Raw genomic sequence first — 22,664 nt, 5'->3', positions numbered from 1 at the left:
CCCCCCACTCTATCGGCTGTGTTTTAACCCTGCCTCATCGCTGCTTTTTTTCTTTCTACTCTATGCTAGCTAAATGGAAGACATCAAGGTGGGTTATACAGTACAAGACTGTTGCTTCATCACTGGGCATGCTGCCATTTCCAAGGAAATTAGAGTAGAGCGTGAGTTCATCACAATCATAAAATCCTTATTTGAAATGACTCTGCACCTCGGCCCAATTTATTAGCGATCTTACTGTATATATGACGGCACTGCATGACATAGGTACTGATTAATTGGTAGATAGTATATGTTTATCCTTTTGAATTTCTCCCATTTTAATATTGGTAGCCTGACAACTTCAGTCTAACCTCAGTACCGGTTACTGTACATTGGTTGTAGAGTTAAAACAGAAGTATTACAGATCGTACTGGACCATACCAAGCGACAGGTTGGGTCGTCTGGGCTAGACTAATGATTCCAGTGAATGAGGATATAACGTGCATTATTAGGACATGAAGTCCATACATTTCCTTGGATACAGGCATTGAATAATGTTAGGAGCTATTATTGATTATTCATTACAGTAGGCTATGCTCAAACAGTCAGGGGCCATTCAGGGATACTGTCAATATGGAATGTGAGTGCACAACTCTGATCAATTGAGTCATCATGTGAGGAAATGGAGACAATATTAATGTTGTGTTTAGTAATATGACTCCTCCTGTTGGTTTGGGGGGAAAGGCACCTGAATACAGTATACAACAAGATAACTTTGAATCAAGATGTAAACTTATAAAGCAATCTAACATGGTAGCCTATTCTAATTTAATTAAACAAAAATATCTGAAATGTTGAAACAATTTTGATGGCATTTGCCTCGGGTTATAGGCTATTATAATGCAGGTCTAGATGTATTACAATCTAATAACTGTAAAAAAAAAAATTATATATATATATATATACAACTATGTTAAGGTTTTCAAAATCTAGGCCTGTCAGTAAAACAGTCTGCTGTAGCCTAATATTAAAGCAGAAAGTCAAGTCTGATATTGAGTTCTCTAAATCATTAGGCTACATTGCCTTTTAACCTACAGCTGACTTCTTTCTATTCCAGTCATTATGATGGCGTTTGCAGGATTGTGGTGGACAGCTCATACACAGAGCTCTTGTGCATTGAAGTGGGTGGCTTCCGATAAAAAAAAACGTGTTTAATGGGGGTAACATCACCTCATCCTCTGATTATCTCACTCCCTTCTGCCTGCCACTATAGACCACCCTGAGCCCCTTGTGGAAACCGCTCCTTTGGGAAGGGGGGCTGGGGTTTCCGTTGCCCTACCCAGTCTCTGCTTGTGGACTGAATTTCACCAAATTATTTTAATTCACCTAAAACAAACTACAGTTCACTGTATTGGCATGGGGCGCTGACCGATTACGCGCTGCGGATAGACACCGAAGGGAAAAAAGGGCGGAGGGGGAGGGGTAGCAGGTAAAGTGATAGAGATGAAGACCACGCGTGCGCACAGAGTTCCATCCCTCTGCATCGCTTCTTTTTTCATTCTTTTTTTTTTGCAGCATCAGTACCGCGCTCGTATCGCATTCGTTTGCTGGAGTCGGAGCGCGCTGCGGGGCGACACTGCACCGCCAAGGAGGACGCACAAGCACGGTAGAGGGGGGACTAGAGAAAGGGAAAAAAGACAGAGAAGGTAGCGCACAGGGGAGACTCAGAGCCTACCCCCTCATTTGAATACTGGAAGAAAATATAACATTGTCGGACCTTTAGACATAAGAAGACAACGAGGCGGAACAACCCAGGCGATTATATTTTAGCCAGCACGGCGGGGAAACAATGAAGGATCGTACACAAGAACTACGAAGTGTAAGCTTATATATTTCTACCATTCCTGCCCTCCTCTCTTGGTCCCACTCTCTCCTCCCTTCCGAATCCTCACCGCAATCGGGCGTCAGCGTCTGACATCTCCTTGCTGAGCGCTAGCTCACGGCAAACATAACAAATATGTGCACTGAGGTTTCGGTTCTTACCAAAAATACAGAGGCTGATATCTTTAGGCTATTAATTTATATTTTACGCATTCGAATGTGTCTTCCCATCAGTGTCAATAGCCTAGTGGTGCCCGCATGCGTGCACTGATGATCATACACGTAATGTGAGCATGATAAAAATATGACTTCTCTATTAAAGGTCCGTTAAAATGCATTGATTTGAGAAAATAGTATAGGGCTATTAGCATTGCAGGCAGGCAAGCATATAAAACAAACTCATCTACCATAGATAGTCTACTGCTAGAAATAACCCAAATCAATATAAGCGTATGACTGCTTATTGGATGGACAGCTACCCAGAACAGTGGTAAAATACTGTGGATGAAAGCTATCCTAGCCCATAGTGCGCCTAGCCTAGCAATCCCTGCAAACACTGTTAAGGATTTTTATTCAACCCTTGGTAGAACTAAATATTTGTTCAGAATTGCCTCAGCCCATCGGATGTATCTTTTTCTAGATAGTTGATGGAGAGAGCGTTTTATACGAGTGGGACGGGGCCAACTACGGTGGGGGTGGGGGGTCATATTTTGAGATTGTACATTTTGTTATAACTGGCCTCTATAATAAGGTATAGCTTACATGATTGCTTGTATTAGACCCAAATTCGATCAAGGAGGACAGAATTCTAGCTCTCTCCCAACTATGCGTCTATAGGGTTCAATTGGGTTCGCTTTGGCGACACCATGCTATGGCAGGATCTGCACCAGGGTTTAATTTTTCCCTGCATTGGAAAACCACATTCATACTGGTTTACAACACATTCAGTGACTAGATATATGCCATAAGGATAGCCACTGTCATATATTTGTGCAATTTGTCTGTCTAGGTTTAATTGAAAAACAAATGTCTCCTATCCTCAAGGCAATCAAATCAAAATGAGGCCCCGAAGCATGCATGGCTTTTTTTGGCGTAGCCCAACCTCCAACGTCTGGAGATCAATAAAATATCCGAGGAAACGCCTGGACTCACTGCCGCTCTGCACCTATATCTATAGCGTGTGTGTGTGTGCGTGCGTGCGTGCCTGTGTGTGATTATTATATCAAAATGTGGAGCCAATACAGGCTATACAGGCTGTGAACATTATAGCACATGATTGTGATTGTGCCACCGTTCCTGAGATAGCCCCTGGTCAGCGGATTCACCTTGCATGAATTCTGTGCCTCCTGTGCCTTCCCACTGAAACGCTGAACACAGCAAGATCCATACTCAGTCAGACACTAGGCACTTGCCTCACTGCCCACTGCAGATTCAAGGAGACTAGGCTACAAAAATATCTCGGTTATGATGCTTTCGCGTCCAAACGAACCATAAGAGCGTTTATTAGACGTGCTCATTTTTGTAGATTATCTTGCTCTCTGAGACGGATTTTCGTTCTTTCTTTACCTGTAATTTATGGTTTTGTATCCCCAACCCAAGCCCCTCACGTTCCCGATATAATCTATGCCATCTGCAGTGAAATGGATAAATAATCGCTACCGTCAGTCTAAACTCTATGGAAATAATATTGTTAATGTTATATTATAATGATAGAATATCACGTAATTCTGGCAACAGATGTTATATGATTGGGTAATAATTACGTTTTATGTAATCATCAACATCACAGTGACGTATACGTGGCGCGCTACATCGTCCTACTCTGAGCAAGCCGTGTCTGCACGGGTTTTACCGAATGTGCTACGTGTGATTGAGCGAAAGATTGGCCGGCTATATTTACCATGTCTATACCGACTATTCCCGTGTAAGCCAAAGAATCGGCTGATAGACCTTCGGTTGAGGGTGCGCGCGTGCGTTGCTGCACAATATATGTTCCAATGTTATTGATTATAAACTGGGGTAGGGGTTGCTGAGAAGGGACATAATTGGGGTAGGGGTTGCTGAGAAGGGACACATTCTGGGGGTTGAAAAGGCACAGTTTCTTATTCAAAAACATATTTCTAAGCATTATAGGCTACAGAGATATCACTGGAATTCCTTACTCATAAAATTAATATTGCTCTCTATCATTGACACACACAGACACACACACACACACACACAGACACACACACACACACACACACACACACACGTTATTGATTTCTTCTCCCAAGACCAAAAGCTTTCACTCACTCAATGTCCTTAACATTTCTGTAAATGCACTAGCATTCTGCATGACACAATACATTTATTCAGAGAAAAAATGTGTGGGCTTTTTTTTTTTTTTTATTGGTTTTATGACTGCATTCTTTTTTTTTTTACCACTTATTGGTCCTCTGACCAATCACATCATATATTTTCATATCAGAGCTTTCTCCGAGCTGATATGATTGGTCAAAAGACCAATTAGTGAAATATCAGAATTGGGTTGCCTGTCTAAATGCAGACAGTGTGTCATTTTAGTTGCAAAGTGGATACTCTTCTGGACTGTTTTATGTATAGGCCTATCGCATTGCCAACCTCTCATATTAGTAGTCTATAGAACATTATGTAATTTATACTGTCTTGAATATCAGTACCATTACTTGTGTCCTTGACTGGCAGAGCCATAAATGCAATACATGAATCCAATTTGGACCTACTTGGTAAGGTAGTGACTTTATTTATACAGGTTTATAACATATCCAGTGACATCTTTGTGTCCAATGCAGAATTAGCAAAACATTCTGTTATTCCAGTTACTGTATATTTTCTGTCATTTTGCTTAAAGCTTTGTGTCTCGATTCCCTGTGTTGCTTTATTTAGCCCCACATGTATTTAGCATTCATAGTCATGTATGCCATGACGGAAGTTTATTAAGAGTGAGAAAAACAGCATTCACCGCCCTACCATGCAATGTGTCCCACATAAACAGGGATTTTAGTAAGACACAAGCTGGAACTCCCTGATTGCGTCAGAGGAAATGAGTGTTTGACTTCCGTCTCCGACCTAGACAGCACACCTTTATTTACATTGACAGGCTTTTTCCTGTACTGTAGAGTTCTGTGGTAATGTATATAAAGTGCCTTCAGAAAGTATTCACTCCGCTTTACTTTTTCCACATTTAGTTGTTTTACAGCCTAAATGTAAAATTGATTAAATTTAGATTTTGTGTCACTGATCTACACACAATACCCCATAATGTGAAAGTGGAATTTAGTTTGTAGAACATTTTACATATGTATAAAAAAAAATGAAAAGCTGAAATGTCTTGAGTCAATAAGTATTCCCACATACAATTATCTGTAAGGTCCTTCAATCGAGAAGTGAATTTCAAGCACAGATTCAACCACAAAGGCCAGGGAGGTTTTTCAATGCCTTGCAAAGAAGGGCACCGAATGGTAGTGTAAAAAGAAAAATATCTGAGCTGAATATCCCTTTGAGTATGGTAAATTAATTAATTAGGCTTTGGATGGTGTATCAATACACCCAGTCACTACAAAGATATAGGCGTGTTTCCTAACTCAGTTGCCGGAGAGGAATAAAATGGCTCAGGGATTTCACCATGAGGCCAATGGTGATTTTAAAACAGTTACAGCATTTAATGGTTATGATATGAGAAAAACGAGGATGGATCAAAAACATTGTTGTTACTGTACTCCACAATACTAACCTAAATGACAGAATGAAAAGAAGGAAGCCTGTATAGAATAAAAATATTCAAAAACATGCATAGTTTGCAACAAGGTTGTTAAGTAATACTGCAAAAAATGAAATTAACTTTTTGTCCTGAATTCAAATTCAACACAACACATCACTGAGTACCATTCTTCATATTTTCAAGCATGATGGTGGCTGCATCATGTTATGGGTATGCTTGTCATCGGCAAGGACTACAGAGTTTTTTAGGATAAACATAAACGGAATACAGCTGAGCACAGGCAATATCTTAGAGGAAAACCTGGTTCAGTTTTCTTTCCAACAGACAATGGGAGACAAACCCACCTTTCAGTAGGACAATTACCTAATTTAGCACAAGGCCAAATCTACACTGGAGTTGTTTACCAAGATGACATTGAATGTTCCTGAGTGGCCTAGTTACAATTTTGACTTAAATCGGCTTGACAATCTATAGCAAGACTTGAAAATGGCTTTCTAGCAATGATCAACAACCAACTTGACAGAGCTTGAAGAATTAAAAAAATTATCATGTGCAAATATTGTACAAATCAGGTGTGCAAATATTTTAGAGACCCCAAAAGACTCACACTGTAAGTGGTGTTTCTAACATGTATTGTCTCAGGAGGGTGAATACTTATCTAATTCAGATATATTCATGTTTTATTTTTCATAAATGTTAGAATTTTTCTTCTACTTTGACACTACAGAGTATTTTGTGTAGATCATTAACCAAAAATGACAATCAAATACATTTTAATCCCACTTTTTAATGCACCAAACGCAAAAAGTCAAGGGAGGAGTGAATACTTTTTGAAACATTCACCTGTACTAACAAGTCCCACACATCTCCGTTAGCAACACGGTTAGCTCAGCTTATACACTACCATACTTAAATGTTGCAAAACATTGTTATTGCAATGTAATAACAATGAAACAACTTTAAGATGACATTGTTCATATTTTTATCAATGCTGTTGAGAATTAGGCTGGAATAGGATACATTTATAGCCACCTATTCTGAATCAAAAGCCTTTGTTTTTTAACAATTCATCATCGAAATGGGTACAATCAAACACAGATAGCAGCTGATGAATGAGTGAACCTTCTATAACCTTTTGACCTTTGATAACAAGGGTTAATCAAGGCTCCCTCAGCACAAATGATACTAAAGCTAATAGGGCTAACGTGTTGTAATGATAGTAGAATACACATGATAGCAAAGAACAATTTGCCAGCTGTAATAAAGATTATGCCACATGAAAGTTGCGATATATCTTGGCTCTATTGTGCCTTAAGCTGTCCTTGAGTCATTGAAGGGCATGGCACAAACCACCACTTAAAAAACGCAGAGCAGAACTGTGTACAGGGGAGTGGATATACACGCTGAATTTGGTCAAAGTGGTTTGGTCAAAGTGTATGACTGAATTCTGCTGGATGTATTTCAGAAATGATCGTATTTAGGAAAACAACTGCATGTTAAAATCTGTATGAGGGAAGTTCTGTCTCAATGGCACAGCCTAGCAGTTCTGCTGAACTGAATGCATTTGACATATTTGCATCTGTTTGTAGCGGCTTTTGTAATTTTATTGGCATATTTGAAGTTGAAATGTTCATCTACTTTTATGTTGTCTTTTATTTGAAGTATGCATCTTTTATGGTACACAATTCCATATTAGGACATTTCTGTCAAGTTTCTAGGAGACAGTAATCCTTCCTGACCCTAAAATGTCATCATGCTCACTGCTAAACAAATTATATCAGAGACCACAGTGGCGATTTGCATTTGATGCAGTTAGTAGATGTATAGGCTGTCATTACTGAAAGGATTCTTATCCTAAAGTGGATTTTTTTCAAAAAGGAAGGGGGTCGCAAAATGTGTAGCAGAGCATCTCCATTTGATGGCCCTCCAATAGTCACTCCCCATGAGTGATTACCGCAGCTAGTAATACATTATGTATGAGCACCACCCCTGACTACATGCCACATCAATGTAATAGCAGATTGCACCAGAGAATTCTGGTCGCTCTGTTTTGAGTATTTTCCTTAAGGCATGATGTTTCGTGGATGGAGAATAGATTCCAGGAGAGGTCAAGGATGTGCATTATCTATTCTAAAGATGTGTTTGTATCAAGCGGTGAGTCATAACGGCAGCCATGTTGGAAATGAATAACCCAGGAAAAGCCACAGTTTCCTGGTTTAGCCCTAAAGTCTAGCGCGTCTGTGGTAGAGTGGGGGATGATGGGGGACGGGCGCAGTGTTCTGTGAGGTCATATGCAACCAAGGGCAAAGACAGCCACTATATTTAAAATCACAGTGGTTTTCAGTGGTACACACAATACAAACACAAACCTAGAACTACCGGTAGATAAGTCCTACATTTGATCTATTTCCCAATAAACAATGTTGCGCAGACCCAAGCTGAATGAGTGATGTGTGTTTTGAGTCCTCCTCCACAAAGTCATTTAAGCGGAGGGATCTTCCTTTGCACTCTGTCAACCCAAAACGTAATTAAGCCTGTAACTGTAGTCGTAGAGACACAGAAGTTCAACAATGAAGTAAAAAAAATGCTAATCAGGATTAAATAGCAGGAGGGAATGTGACGCATTTATTGCAGCAAGACGTCTTTCATCTGACCGAGGGATCTGTTTGCCCACTGGTACTTACAGACTGGTACACGTGCCCTTGACGTGGTGGACACATTATACAGTAAAAATAGCCCTCTACGGCATGTTTTAGCATCTATAGTCCTCTCAATGGCAATGAACTGAACAATGGAAGGAAAGTCACTTGAGGTGGACAATAAATAGCCTTTGTTTCGAGTGTAGTATGTATTTTGTGTGGATTGGGTTTGGGGGTATGGTTAAAAGCTGACTAGTCTAGTAGGCCTAGGGTACTCAGGAACAGTCTCTGTCTCTGTCTTTGAGTCTTACTCACCTCACACTGCTGAATCTGTCACATGTTGTTTATCCCCACATATTTGGACTGAAGGATTTTTTTATTAAATAGAAACTACCTCGATGTCTGCCCTGCTTTTTTGATATAGTTAAGTTTACCTCAATACAGCGAGTCATTTCTCCTCGGGGTTATACCTTCAAATGAGTTCTAGAAAGTCCAAAAACCATCTAATAATTCCTACTCCACTTTTACTCAATTGTTTTTACTATGTGCTATATAAAGAATAGCTTGCATTTTTTAAATGTCAACGTAGGGTAAAGAAAGACATGCTGACTGGCCATTCCAGGCCGGACCACTTTCTTCTGTCAACAATTTTAGCCACTAAATTAACACGCTGAACAATCACTTTCACTCTGGTGACCATCCTACTTTTCTGAGGATTCTGTGCCCGACTGTGCCCATACAAGTCAGAGAGGAGCGGGTTGATCAGTCAGATTAGATCAGGTGGCTGTCCAGCGGAATTCTGTTTCTTAGCCTACCTCACATCCCCTTTCACTCAGACTGAGCTAAACAAAGGTGAAGCAGTCGTCACCATCGTCTCAGGATGCCGTACAGTTGGGATTTATTGTGACTCACACTGCTTTAAGTAATAAGATGTTCCAATGACTATCATTCTATCTTTCAAGCTCTGTAGAATCGAAATCTCTTTGATATTGAATGCCCATGATCATTGAAGTCCGTTTTTGTACGTTTTGAAACACGGAATCCGAAGTGTTGGGTATGCCATCTCTTTGCCACAAATTCAGACTTTTATTTAACCCTTTACACTCGTGAAAATGGACCTATATGGATAGGGCTACATTGAAATGTTAATAACGGAAGAAATATGAAAACATATGCATAAGCATGGTAGCAATTGAAACGGTTTGGAAAATGTCATTATGGTGAAATTATTAGACCAAAGTTTAGGACACAACAGTTCCTTTGACACAAGACTGAATCCAAACACTACACTGTGGATTTCATGTGATTTAACATTAAATCCGAAAATACATTCAGTAACATGATAAGAATATTCTTGGAGAATGTGGGGTAGGTGCAACATAAGACAAACACATTACAAGGGTTTGAGTGAGAGAACTAACTGGTGTATTCAAGTGGCCGCACACCTCTTCAAAGTGTGCACAGTTACTAAGTCATTTCAATGCACTTTAATGACTCAAAGAAGAGTCGTCAACTACAAGGTGCTTTTCTAAGCTCTCCTAGCTGTGCCGTTGAGGAGCTAGAGCAAGTACAGTTGTAGGTGTTTTGTTTGGAACACAACCCTGCATCCCAGCCATCACACAATTACTGTTGCTTACACAATCCAAAAACAGACCATTATAAATCACAATCAGGGTCAGGTGGGCATCATTTGAAGCTTGTTCTATTGCCAAGCTAGACTAGATAAGTTATAAAATACTATCTTACCGTGTAGGGCTTTCATAAAGTAATTCAGAGAAACAGACCATACTTTTGGTGCACGTATGCTCTTAGAAAAAAAGGGTTATTCGGTTGTCTCCATTGGAGACCTTTTGAAGATCCCTTTTGGTTCCAGGTAGAACCCTACTGGGTTCCATGGAGAATACTTTCCCCAGAGGGTTCTACATGGAACCCAAAATAGTTCTACATAGAACCAAAAAGGGTTCTACCTGGAACCAAATAGGGTTCTCCTACGGGGATAGCCAAATAACCCTTTTGGAACCTTTTTTTCTAAGAGTGTAGAAAGGACTCATGAGTGCAGTCAGGTGCGTGTTCCACGGCAATTTTATTCTCACAATAGACAAACATAGGCTCATTCTGTTCAGAACAACACAGGGTATAACATCATGTCATCTGGTAACTGTACATCAAACATAGTGATCAAAAACGTTGACATTGTATATGAATTGAGTTTGATGATTATGGAAATGTGAAGTGCACAGGTGTTTGGCTTGCTTGTATGACATCAAAGCGGTATTTATTATAATCCTCAATGTCTCATCTTTCAAAACACACAGAGTCCTTTTAATATAAAGCATTTCCCTTACTCAGACAACAAAACATTCGCAAAACTTTCAATTAGCAGGAGGGATTGGGGCGACTTCTTGTCGCGTGCTGTGCTCAAGTTCAGAACGGCTGTCAGTCAGCGCTGTGAAGATTAGAGCCTGAGCTCTGATGTAATTTATAGCAGGTTACTGTACAGCTACTTTGTTCCAATTTAGGTGCTTATCAGTGCCCAAATCTGCCATTTTCAATCCCGGGTATGACTGTAAAGGACTACGTCACGTGATATGGTTTTAATCTAACGTCTTTAAATGACTCAGCACAATGATAGGACAAAGGAAGGAAAAGAGTTCAGCAGCAACATGTCCCTTAAGGACCACTATGTTGGGGAGATGTTATTGAAGTTTGATTGTCACCTGCTCTCTCAGTTTGCATGATCACCATGTTATCGGTGCGGAATATTATTTCGGAAATTGCTAGTTGGGGAAATTGTCTTGGAAACAATCTAGGAATGTCAGATGGTCTGATTGTGTTGTATGATCTTTTAGAGGTAAAAGTTTTGCCATTTTTTGGGGGCGAGGAGATACAATGTCTTTTTGTGATTGTAAAGGGTAAATGTCAGATCCATTTACTACACTGTGAAGAAATCATACACCCTGATGAGAAACACATTTAAAAGGTGTTCCCAGATATATCAATCCAACCACTAAAGTGAGTGAAATAGTTTTACAACAGAAGGAAAAAACATTATATGATGACCGATTTAGATTGATGTACTGTATATTTGAGATCCTCAAGAACCCATGCCTGCAGGTAGCCTAACTATTGATAAAGCTACAGACGTATGACCCCAACAAGTAATCAATATCTCTCTCTACTACAGTACATTAATAAGTTAAGCACTTAAAGCATTTTGATGGGTGAGAAGCTACTTATGGCTGATGTAAAGTCCTCAGAAAGTTGCAAAGAGGGATGACCCTTCTGTAGTACTACCCTTTACATAGAAACTATACTATAACAATATAGTAATTGCTGACAATTAAAAAATCAAACAACAATTGAATCCTGCATTTAGGGAGGAAATCCAGGTTAGAGAGTACCATTATAACTGTACAATCAAATCCTGATACTAGAAACAGCTTTGCATGTATTTGTCCCATGCTGTCACTTTCATTCCGAATATCCATCCTCCTTTGTGTATCTATTTTTCTAAAAGATGGCATCACTGGTGCTATCGGCACAATGCCCCTCGCATCCTTAAATGACCTAGTTTACCAGTATTGCTGATCTCACATTGGTATGGTGGTAGTAGCAGTAGTTGCACACTTTGAATATCCCACATTACATAATAAGTTGTAGCCGTTGAATTTTAGTCTGGACATAAGTAAGTAAATTACAATGAAACAGCATTCAGATGCAATACTTAAGTGAGTAAGCTCGTTTACATATAGTTCAGACTGTTCTTTTTTGTGTAAGTTGAATATGTAATCGATCACCCCACTTCCTGTTTCATTCATGAGGCAAGGGATGGAAGGAGGGAGGGGAGGTGAAGAAATATGCAGCTCACTGCTCCCTATAATGTCTTCTGCAAGGGGATTTGGCAAGGCAACAGAAAACAATCAATCAATAAGTCAATACAGCTTAATCTTCCTAATTGGGTATTTGCTTTTAACACAAGGAGAAAAAATTGGTAATACTTTACTGTAGGTATCCTTATGTATGCATTCATAAAGCCTTTATAACTATATAACACATTATAACATTTGTCATAAGCTGTTATAAGTCATTTTAAATAATTATAAGTAACGAAATAAGATGTTATAAAATTTGTTATAATGGGTGTCATGTTCTGTTCATCCAGCTGTCATATGCTCTTATGTCACTGTTAATAACAACTGCTATTACACAGTCTGCGTGACAACTTATGTCATATGTTATTACATACTACATAAGAGTCTACATACCAGATGATATTACAGGGTGTTCTCATTTCCCAACCTCTGTGTCACATTATTGAACGGAATGATGGGTGTCATAACCATGTCATATGCCGTTATAGTGTGTACAGACACCTTACGTAACGTGACATTAATTTGAGGTCTTATAAAACAGTTATGAATGTGCTTATACCACAGGATGAGTTGAGAGTATCACAACATTGTACCATTCAAAGGATTAAAAAAAAACATGTGCAAATGGGAGCACAGATGTACTTAGGATTTCTTTTATTTGGAGTTGTACAAATTGGACCACATCAAGATATCAAAAAGGACACATTATAATACCAACAACTTGCCAAACACAACTAAGTAGTTGATGGTGCAATTGCAACATGTAGCTCTCCAGGAACTGTAACGGCTGTCGTAGGAGAGAGAGGACCAAGGCGCAACGGGTTGCGTGCTCATCATTATTATTATTTATTAAAATGTGAACACGGAAAAAACAATAAACAAAGAAATGACAGGAACAGTTTTACAGGCTATAATCACAAGCAATGCAAAATCAACTACCCACAAATCCCCAGGTGAAAACACGCAACTAATATATGACTCCCAATCAGGAACAACTCCCTGATCGGGAGCCACACAGACCACACAGAAATAAACAAACTAGAAAACCAACCTAGAATACAAAACCCAGAACATACACCAAAACCCCGTAATACATAAATAAAACACCCTCTACAATACACATAACCCCCGAACCACATAAAACAAATACCCTCTGCCACGTCCTGACCAACCTACAAATACAAATAACCCCTATACTGGTCAGGACGTGACAGGAATAGATTTGGAGAGCCATGCTTCTCACAATCCAAATATCGCCTGTAGCTAGGTAGCCACAGCTGTAGGGCCATGACATGAGCACAAGCAGCCCCACTGTGCCCCCATTTATGCATAGCTAGATAGTTAGCTAGCTAGCTTGCTAGCTACCGGAGGAATTTCGAATTATAAAGCACATTTTGCAGCACATCACACAATACATTCTCTTTCAGTACACTTTAAACACAATTACTTTTTAATTTCATTGTTTCTCATGTGTTGTTGTTCTGTTGTTAAGTCCCACCCTTCGTCTTCAGATTTCAGCGATATGATTCACTGACACAAGAGCTCTAGCTAAATAACTTTATAGGATCTGCAAACTGTCTTCTTCTTCTTCATGTGGTTTTCCGTCTGACTAGACGCTTTGTTGCGTATTGCTGCTTTTCACAGTTCAGAAAGTGCATTGACCATTTGTTCACAAAAAAAGGAAATGAGGAAAAAAAGAAATTGCACCACCATCTACCCCTACATACATACCACTATCCCCACCACACCTTTCCACTACTTTTGCCCTAACAAATCATACACCAGGCCGTTGGCCTGGGAGGCTGGAACCCCTTCTCTCAAAACCCCCTGTAGTTCTTCTGCACTAAAATCTATGACACCCAAAAAACTTCTCTGCTCCTGCTACTACCAATTCAATGTTCTGGGATTTCCTTTCCATCTGTACGGTACAATTAATGACCACAGCAATAAACGCCACGAAGCCAACCTTACTAACGCAAAAATTGTTTGGGTAACTCTGTACTGGCCTACTACCTAATCCTCTCAGGCTCCCTCACCCTTTGCCCACAATCCTCTACTTTCCTCACTGCCTCAGCATATGACACTTTCTGCACTGCCCTCACCCTGGAAATTTAAAATCAGTCTCACCAGCACAGGACATTTCTGATCCCCAGCTACATGGCCACCCCCACAATTGAAACACTCCACTTTGTCCCATGTCCACCTGCACAATTCTCACACCTCGGAATCTCCCTCCTACATACTGCTGCATCATGACCATAAACTTGGCACCTGAAACACTGTAGTGTGTTCAGAACAAAAGCTCTCATGGGATAACTTTTATACACTAGCATGACTTTATTCGGCAAACACTCTGCATCATAACTCAGAAAAACAGACAAGGTCTCCTCAGTCTCGTGCTCGCTATCGGGTCTGCGTTTTACCAAACGGTGTTCATCGCAGACACAGGGGATCCTCAACTTAAGTAGATCTACCTCAACACTCACGTAGATCACTCCTTTCAGTGGCGCTCTGTTCCGGAGAGCAAAGCAGGACACAGCTATGAAATGCGTAGCACCCTCTCCCTCTGGGCAGCAAACACACAAAAAGTCAACACAAGTCCACTTCTGGATGTTTTGACCGAATTGACAGAACCAAACTCCTTCTTCACCCAGCCTGATACCACAAATAGATCAGCCAAAAGGCATGGATCCACTTTCTCCACGAATTGTACTCCCACTGGGCCAGAGTCATCTTGGGCATTTTTCTGATCATTGGGGTGAGGCTCGGAAGCCTTCACCTCACGTGTTGGCGCATGTTTGTCCTCTTTCCTTCTGTCAGGTTACATTTCTGAGTTCACTATTCGTCGACTGCTCAGGGTTTTAAAAAGCATAACATGTCATTATCTCCTCTGTACTTCACTCAAAGGAGAAAATACTCAGCTTGAATTTCACAGATATTGGTTTGGGTTTGAACCTCGCGCCCTTTTTTCTGCCTGGCGTCATCTCACCATCTGCCATCTTCCAACCTTCTCCACTGCAAAGCGCTGCCTGCAAACATTTCTACAAATTATACAGTATACCTGAAATGTCATGGAGAGATTGGAGACCCAATGAAAAGTTATTTAGAGTTCTTGTGTCAGCGAATCCTGAAATTGGAAGAAGAAGAAGGGTGGGACTAAGTAAAAGAATGGGAGAAGACAGATGTCGGCTCATGTGGCAAATCCAATTACTGTAAAAAGAATGGCCAAAGCCATCAATCACATGACACCATTCATTCCTATGTGAAGACTCAATAGCACATTTGAAGACCAGGAAGCTTGCGAAGATGGTGCCTCATGGAGACATAACATGCGCAGTTTGACCTACTCAGGAAACCTACTCATTGAGTAACACAAGTTGAAGGCTGACCGGGGTACTGCAAGCTGCCATTAGCAACAAAACTATCATTATAACGTCTTCTGTGTGCAATTTTTAAATAATCGGTTCAATGACATACATATGGTGTGTTAGAAGCAATTATTAGTAACATGACTGTCTTCGCAAAAAAGAAATTTTTACACGAAGATTGGCCACGAATATTTACATTTTTTAATCGGCCTTAAACTTCCGTGGTTTCAAGGAGATGGGGCAGTAGTTCTCTCTTGGGCAAATCCAATGATTTATATACACTCTAGATGACTGACAGGGGGCACTGTTTTGAAGCCCCACGCCTCCATCTTGGCAATCCCCCACCATTGTAAAGATATTTTGGAAGCTGTAGAAATGCATTTATTAATGTCTACATTTGGGCAGCTATCTAAGGCACTGTATTTCAGTGCTAGAGGCATCCCTACAGACCCTGATTTGATTCCAGCCTGTATCACAACCGGCCGTGATTGGGAGTCCCATAGAGTGGCACACAATTGGCCCAGAGTCATCCAGGTTAGGTCTTGGCCGGGGTAGGCCGTCATTGTAAATAAGAATTTGTTCTTAACTGACTCTCCTAAATAAAGATAAATAAAACATGTCAAAAATCCATGTCTATTCTATTACAGACTTTTAAATGATATTATGTGAGCTAAACATACAAATTTAAACTGAAAAAATATATGGATTTGTTTCCGTTAAAATAAAATGTTTTGAAAGTTACTAATTTACTGTCCCCACTACAGCAAAATAAATCTTAAATACTTGTAATTTTGTTCTTGAAATATTTAACTGAAATACCTTATGACCAACCGGTGGCTTCAAATTCTCTCATTGGCCAAAACATACACTATACAAAAGTATGTGGACACCCAATGCTGACAGGTATATAAAATTGAGCACACGGCCACGGAACATCCATAGACAAACATTGGCAGTAGCTAATGGTAACAATAGCTAATGACATTAATTCGATTGTGTAAAATAATGTGTATTAAGATGCATTTAAAGTGTGAAAGAGGGTGTTAATGTGCAATGTGCTACAGAGTATGTTTTGTATTTCCACCAGTAGCTAGTGTAGTTAACTAGCTAGTGCTAGCAGATTGCTAGATAGTAAGCTAGTTAGCCATCGGTGGGTCAACGAAATGTTGCAGTTGCAACATCAACTAATTATCTAGCGAGCTAGATACCTGACTAACTAGCCATTGTTACTGTAGCCTGCACATCTTCCTTTTTTCACAGCTGTCACAAATCCTGGTATGCTCCAGAAACCTTTATGTTGTAAAATTCTATTTGCTTCCGTTTTATTAGGACATTTTTCTGTTTTGGCAAGTTGTTGGTATTATAATGTTTCATTTTTATATCTGGAGTGCAGTTTTTCCAAAAATGTACAATCTTAAATACATCTGTGCTCCCATTTGCCACAGTTTCTTGGAGATCCTTTGAATGGTAACGTTTTGTGATTCTCAACTCATCCTGTTGAACAACCACATGCGTAACTGTTTAATAACACCTCAAATGAAGCTCACTTTACTTCAGGTGTCTGTGCCTTCTCTATAACGGCATATGACATGGTTATGACACCCGTCATTCCATTCAATGTAATAATGTGACACAGAGGTTAGTAAATGACATAACACCCTGCAATATCATCTGGTATGTAGACTCTTATGAAGCATGTAATAACATATGACAGAAGTGGTCATGCAGTTGTTATGAACAGTTGACATTAGAGCATATGACAACAGGATGAAGAATAATCTAGGTAGACACTAGTTGTAAGATGGAACACTCCTATAGGTTCCTAGGCTACGTGATGCAAGATATTTTAAAACACGCAATCATAGATTTGTTAAACCCTCCCATCATTCACCATTTTATATATTGATTACATGACTCATTGAATTCTGGGAATTGGTCATGTACAATGCCCCAAAAATGTCTTGGCAGCCTCACGAACCTGTCTCCATTTCTCAGCTGTAATCCCCTGAGGGAGACCACAGACTTGGTTAATCAGTGATGAAGTGAATTTAAGTAAGTCTAAATGTATTTTGGGGGCTTTGCATGCAGTTCAGAGAAGGTCTAAATTGAGTTTGAACTTAGCACCGTGCCACATGTTTCCAAAAACACCTCTGGCAATATTTCTACTCCTCTTATCATACTTGTTGATGACACACAAACTTCTGATAAAAACTGATAGTGATAGTCATTAAGTTTTTATTAATTCATTTAAAGGGGAATTAGAAGATTGTCATTTTGTGTTAGGGTTTTGGAGATATGGCTCAGCCGACACGCAACCTTTCGATTAGCCCTCTTTCATTAGTTACTTTAACCTCTAACCCATTCCACAGTGTAAATTATAAACTGGGTGGTTCGAGCCCTGTATGCTGATTGGCTGACAGCCAAGGTATATCAGACCGTATACCACGGGTATGACAAAACATGTATTTTTACTGCTCTAATTACGTTGGTAACCAGTTTATACTAGCAATAAGGCACCTTGGGGGTTTGTGGTACACTACATGACCAACAGTATGTGGACACATGCTTGTCGAACATCTCATTCCAAAATAATGGGCATTAATACAGAGTTGGTCCCCACTTTGCTGCTATAACAGCCTCCACTCTTCTGGGAAGGCTTTCTACTAGATGTTTGAACATTGCTGCAGGGACTTGATTCCATTCAGCCACAGTATTAGTGAGGTTGGGCACTGATGTTGGGCGATTAGGCCTGGCTTGCAGTTGGCGTTCCAATTTATCCCAAAGGTGTTCAATGGGGATGATGAGGTCAGGACAGTCAAGTTATTCCACACCGATCTCAACAAACCATTTCTGTATGGACCTCGCTTTGTGCACGGGGGCATTGTCATGGTGAAACAGGAAAGGGGCTTCCCCAAACTGTTGCCGCAAAGTTGGAAGTACAGAATCGTCTAGTATTTCATTGTATACAGTAGAGTTAAGATTTCCCTTCACTGGAACTAAGGGGCCTAGCCCGAAACCATGAAAAACAGCCACCGACCATTATTCCTCCTCCACCAAACTTTACAGTTGGCACTGTAGCGTTCACAGGGCAGGTAGCGTTCACCTGGTATCCGCCAAACCCAGATTCGTCCGTCGGACTGCCAGATGGTGAAGCTTGATACACCACTCCAGCCAACGCTTTGCATTGCACATGATGATCTTAGGCTTGTGTGCGGCTGCTCGGCCATGGAAACCCATTTCATGAAGCTCCCAACTAACAGTTATTGTGCTAACATTGCTTCCAGATGCAGTTTGGAATTCTAGGGTGAGTGGTGCCAACCAAGGACAGACAATTTTGATGCTCTATGTGCTTCAGCACTCGCCGGTCCCATTCTGCATAAGAACAGCCATTAGCCATGATATATTGGCCTGTCACGTCCTGACCAGTAAGGGGTTATTTGTTATTATAGTTTGGTCAGGACGTGGCAGGGGATATTTGTTTTATATGGTTCGGGGTGTGTGTTTATGTAGAGGGGTGTTTGATTTATGTATTCCGGGGTTTGGTTTAGTTCTATATTGTATATTTCTATGTCGAGTCTAGGGTGTTTATTTCTATGTTTAGGTATTTGGGATTGGGGCCTTCAATTGGAGGCAGCTGGTTATCGTTGCCTCTGATTGAAGGTCCTATAATTAGGAGTATGTTTGTTTTGGGAATTGTGGGAGGTTGTTCTTTGCACTGCTGTATTTAGCCTGCAAGACTGTTAGTTTGTTTCTTGTTTTGTTTATTTAAGTGTTCACAAATAAAGTTAAGATGAGCACTCGACCCGCTGCGCCTTGGTCCACTTACTACGACGACCGTGACATGGCCATATACCATACCCCCTCAGGCCTTATTACTTAAATATAAGATTAATACATTTCCATTTCTCACTAATTATATTTCTGGATTTTTTGGGGATGCTCAGTGCAGTGCAGTGGATGAGTATCATACAGTGTAAAATACTCTGGGAAGAGCGGTTGATATGACTGTGCATCGTATTGATGAATAAGTGAAGTGCGTCCCGATTCTCCACACTTCTCCCAGCATATGCACTTCCTCTCATGGATTTAAAAGCATTGGAGTGGTGCAAGCGTATACTGGAGGGAGTTTCCACCATGGTGAGTGTGCAAGTGCACACTTCGGGAGAAGGGAGAAGAATCGGGTCGAAACCTGTGTCTCTACTGGAGCCTAGCCTCCCTTTCTCTCTCTGTGAGCCTGTGGGTGCTGCCTGTAGCCCAGGTTTGGCAGCCAGTGCAGCTCGCTCATCACATCCTTAAACTTGTTTGTTACTACACTTAAGACACTCCCGTGAGTTTTTCGCTGAGTCAGTGTGGAAGCCACAGCATCTATTTCTATCTAAACATCCCCTCCTCCATCCTCCATCCATCCCGCGTTCATTATGAGTCATAAAAAAGATGGCTCGCTTCCATTTTCTCCCTTGGCCCCCTTAATGCATCAGAATGACGGCTGATAAAGGAACATAGACACTGACAATCAATGCTTTTCATAGCCCTGAATGTGGAAAAGCGAACATGGATTGACAAAAGATGGACATGAAGTGGATGATGGTTGACCTGTGTATACATTAGGACTCTTTATTTAATCTCTCCCCTCTCCATGCCCTCTACCTCTGCTGCCACCCCTCAACCTCCCCAAGTCTAACCCTAACCCCTATGTACTACATTGGGACATTAGTTAATGTTGTTACCAGGCCCCAAAGACATGGGCAGTAATGGGGGACAGGGTGTCTCTCTCGCTCTCCGATGGCTTCTTCCACTCCCAGCACAGATGGACTAAGGGTTGGGCAAGGCGCTCATGACATTTGTATTCACCCTCACACCTGAGGTCACCTAGGCTTATGTAACTCTCCCTGACAGAGAGTTGTGTGGCGTGGATTCAGAGGGATGGCGTTGGGGGTGGGGTGACATATGGAATGGGCGACCCCTGGTTGGGTCACAATGGCTGTTTGATCCACTGTGCTGGGAGCAATGAGATTTTTTGTAGGTGGTAACAGATGCTGTTTAAACTGCATCATGTGTGTTAGCTAGCTACAGACTCTCTCCTCTTCCCCTCCCCCACCCTTTTCCAATTTCTCTCCCTCCCTCTCTCCATCTCTGTCTCCCTCTCCTTCGCTCTCTCCATGGATCTCACCCTCCCTCTTCCTCCCATCCCCCACTCTCTCTCTGTCTCTCTCTCTCTCTCTCTCTCTCTTGCTCTCCTCTGTCCCCTCCTCCACAGCCGCTCTCTTTTTTCTCTTGACCCTTTCTCTCTATCTCTCTCTCACATTCTGCCTCACTCTATCTCTCTCATCCCATCCCCTCTGCTCCTCCTCCTCCTCCACACTCACCATAGCTCCATCTTTGCCGCAGGGCTTTAGCTGTCAAAGTGCAGTCAGTCAAATTAATCCAATTAATATGCACATAAACACACTCATATACACATGTGTATACATTTGCACAAATAGGTTTATAAGCTGTATGACCAAGCAGCTGCACATACATGGGCCCTATCAATCCATCCATCCTCCCAGCAGCACATTTGTTATAGCATCAGCAGCAGGGATCGCAGCAGTATGCATCCGTCCTCTGTGGTTGAACTGGTACACTGTTTGTTAGCTGTCTGGATGCTACTCACATTATTCCTGGTGGATCCAATGCTGTCCGCAGGCTAGCAGGCGATCACGGATGCTGTTTGCTGCAATATCTCCCATAAAACCTCAACTGCGTCTCAGTTGTTGGTTTTTAAGCTGCTGAATGGATCAAATTTAATATGATTTACTCAATATGATCATTTTACGAGCCTTCAGTTTCAAATGGTTTTCAAGAACGTTGCAAGAATATAATTCTGCATTTCAAATGTGCTTTGGCTGTTTTCTCTAGGGTGTGTGTTTTTAGGAGATAATCAATACTTGTGTGTTTAGGCAATCTCAGAGATCCAGACTAGAGTTTTGTGAATAACACTTCATAAGATACACATCCACACACATCCACATAAATGTACACTTCCAAGGCTACACATACACACACATACACACACACACATAATACTCACATTCTATGCATCCATAATCTCTTCCCCCATCCATCCACTCATCCATCCACTCATCCATCCGCTCACAAAAGCAAAGCAGTGGGACATGTTATATTTTATGTAGACATTTTTACTGCAGGGCCAATGTCATAGCTTCATGTGATTCCATGGACAACAGCATTGTAACTTCCCTTCTCCTCCACCAATAAAACAATATATATAGAGGGAAGCTCCCTGCCACTAGATCCAAAACAGCTGGTTAGGCTGTCAACGGCTTGATGAATAAGCGATAAATGAAATATTTGCTTATGTAATAGCGAGTGAGATGGTGTACATTTTTCAGCGTTTATGTACGGCCCAAATTTGTAGTGTTGTTCTAATGAGGCGAGGATCATTTAGTACACAGAAGTGTTGGAGGTAATTCATTGTACTGTTTTAAAATGTTTTAGTGTACATTTCAGATGATTTGCCTTTAGTATCATTATAGTGCTCCATAAGGGTAACATTGCCTGTAGTATAACATACTGTACAGTACATAGTCCTCTCTCTGGTGTGAGGGATAAGCCTATTGAAGGTTTTTAAATTACTACATTTTCATTGAAGGCTAGCTTTTTCTTTTTTACACGACATCCAGAGATACAACTTTAGAATGCATGCTTCCTTCCTAGCATTGTATCTCCATGAATATAATGAATGAACTACTTAAAAAGGTGTGTTACAGTCTGCGAGCAGATAACCCCACGGCTAGCTTTGTGGTCGTTAAGAGTTTCATTGTGTTGCGAGTCTCTGGCATGCATCTGGACGGGGCTGGCTACTTAAAGGGGGTGAGTGGGACACAGACAGGGCTTCTTCATGTGGGTTACCCAGTTGAAATGCGATGATGTATGTCTTTGGATCACATGCAGAGTACACACACTTTTAACTAGGGCGACTTTTTAGATCCCTAAACAGTTTATAACCGTGTACTGTTCTATATTCTATAGCCAGAATTACTGAGACTCACATGGCAGGTGTATTAGGCCTGCCCTACATTGCTCAGAGCGACACAGCAGCATTTCCCTGTGGTGCCCTCAAGAGGCCTATCTCCCAGATGTGCAATGCTTTATGTGCTGCTCTGAACACTATGAGGTCGCA

The 22,664-nt window shown here is 40.9% G+C and overlaps 1 protein-coding gene across 1 annotated transcript in view; it reads left to right on the top strand.

Moving 5' to 3' along the window:
- Positions 1-1,680: 1,680 nt before the first annotated feature.
- Positions 1,681-22,664, top strand: part of stx1b (syntaxin 1B) — a 54,645-nt gene continuing 33,661 nt past the window's right edge. Inside the window, exon 1 of the mRNA NM_001141022.1 lies at positions 1,681-1,858. Coding sequence (NP_001134494.1) covers positions 1,829-1,858 — 30 coding nt within the window. The 5' untranslated portion in view covers positions 1,681-1,828. The remainder of the gene's footprint in view (positions 1,859-22,664) is intronic.

The sequence above is a fragment of the Salmo salar genome, chromosome ssa06 (genome assembly GCF_905237065.1).
Source record: "Salmo salar chromosome ssa06, Ssal_v3.1, whole genome shotgun sequence".
NCBI lineage: Eukaryota > Metazoa > Chordata > Actinopteri > Salmoniformes > Salmonidae > Salmo > Salmo salar.
Note: the sequence above shows the minus strand (reverse complement) of the source record. Positions and strands in the feature narration are given on the sequence as shown.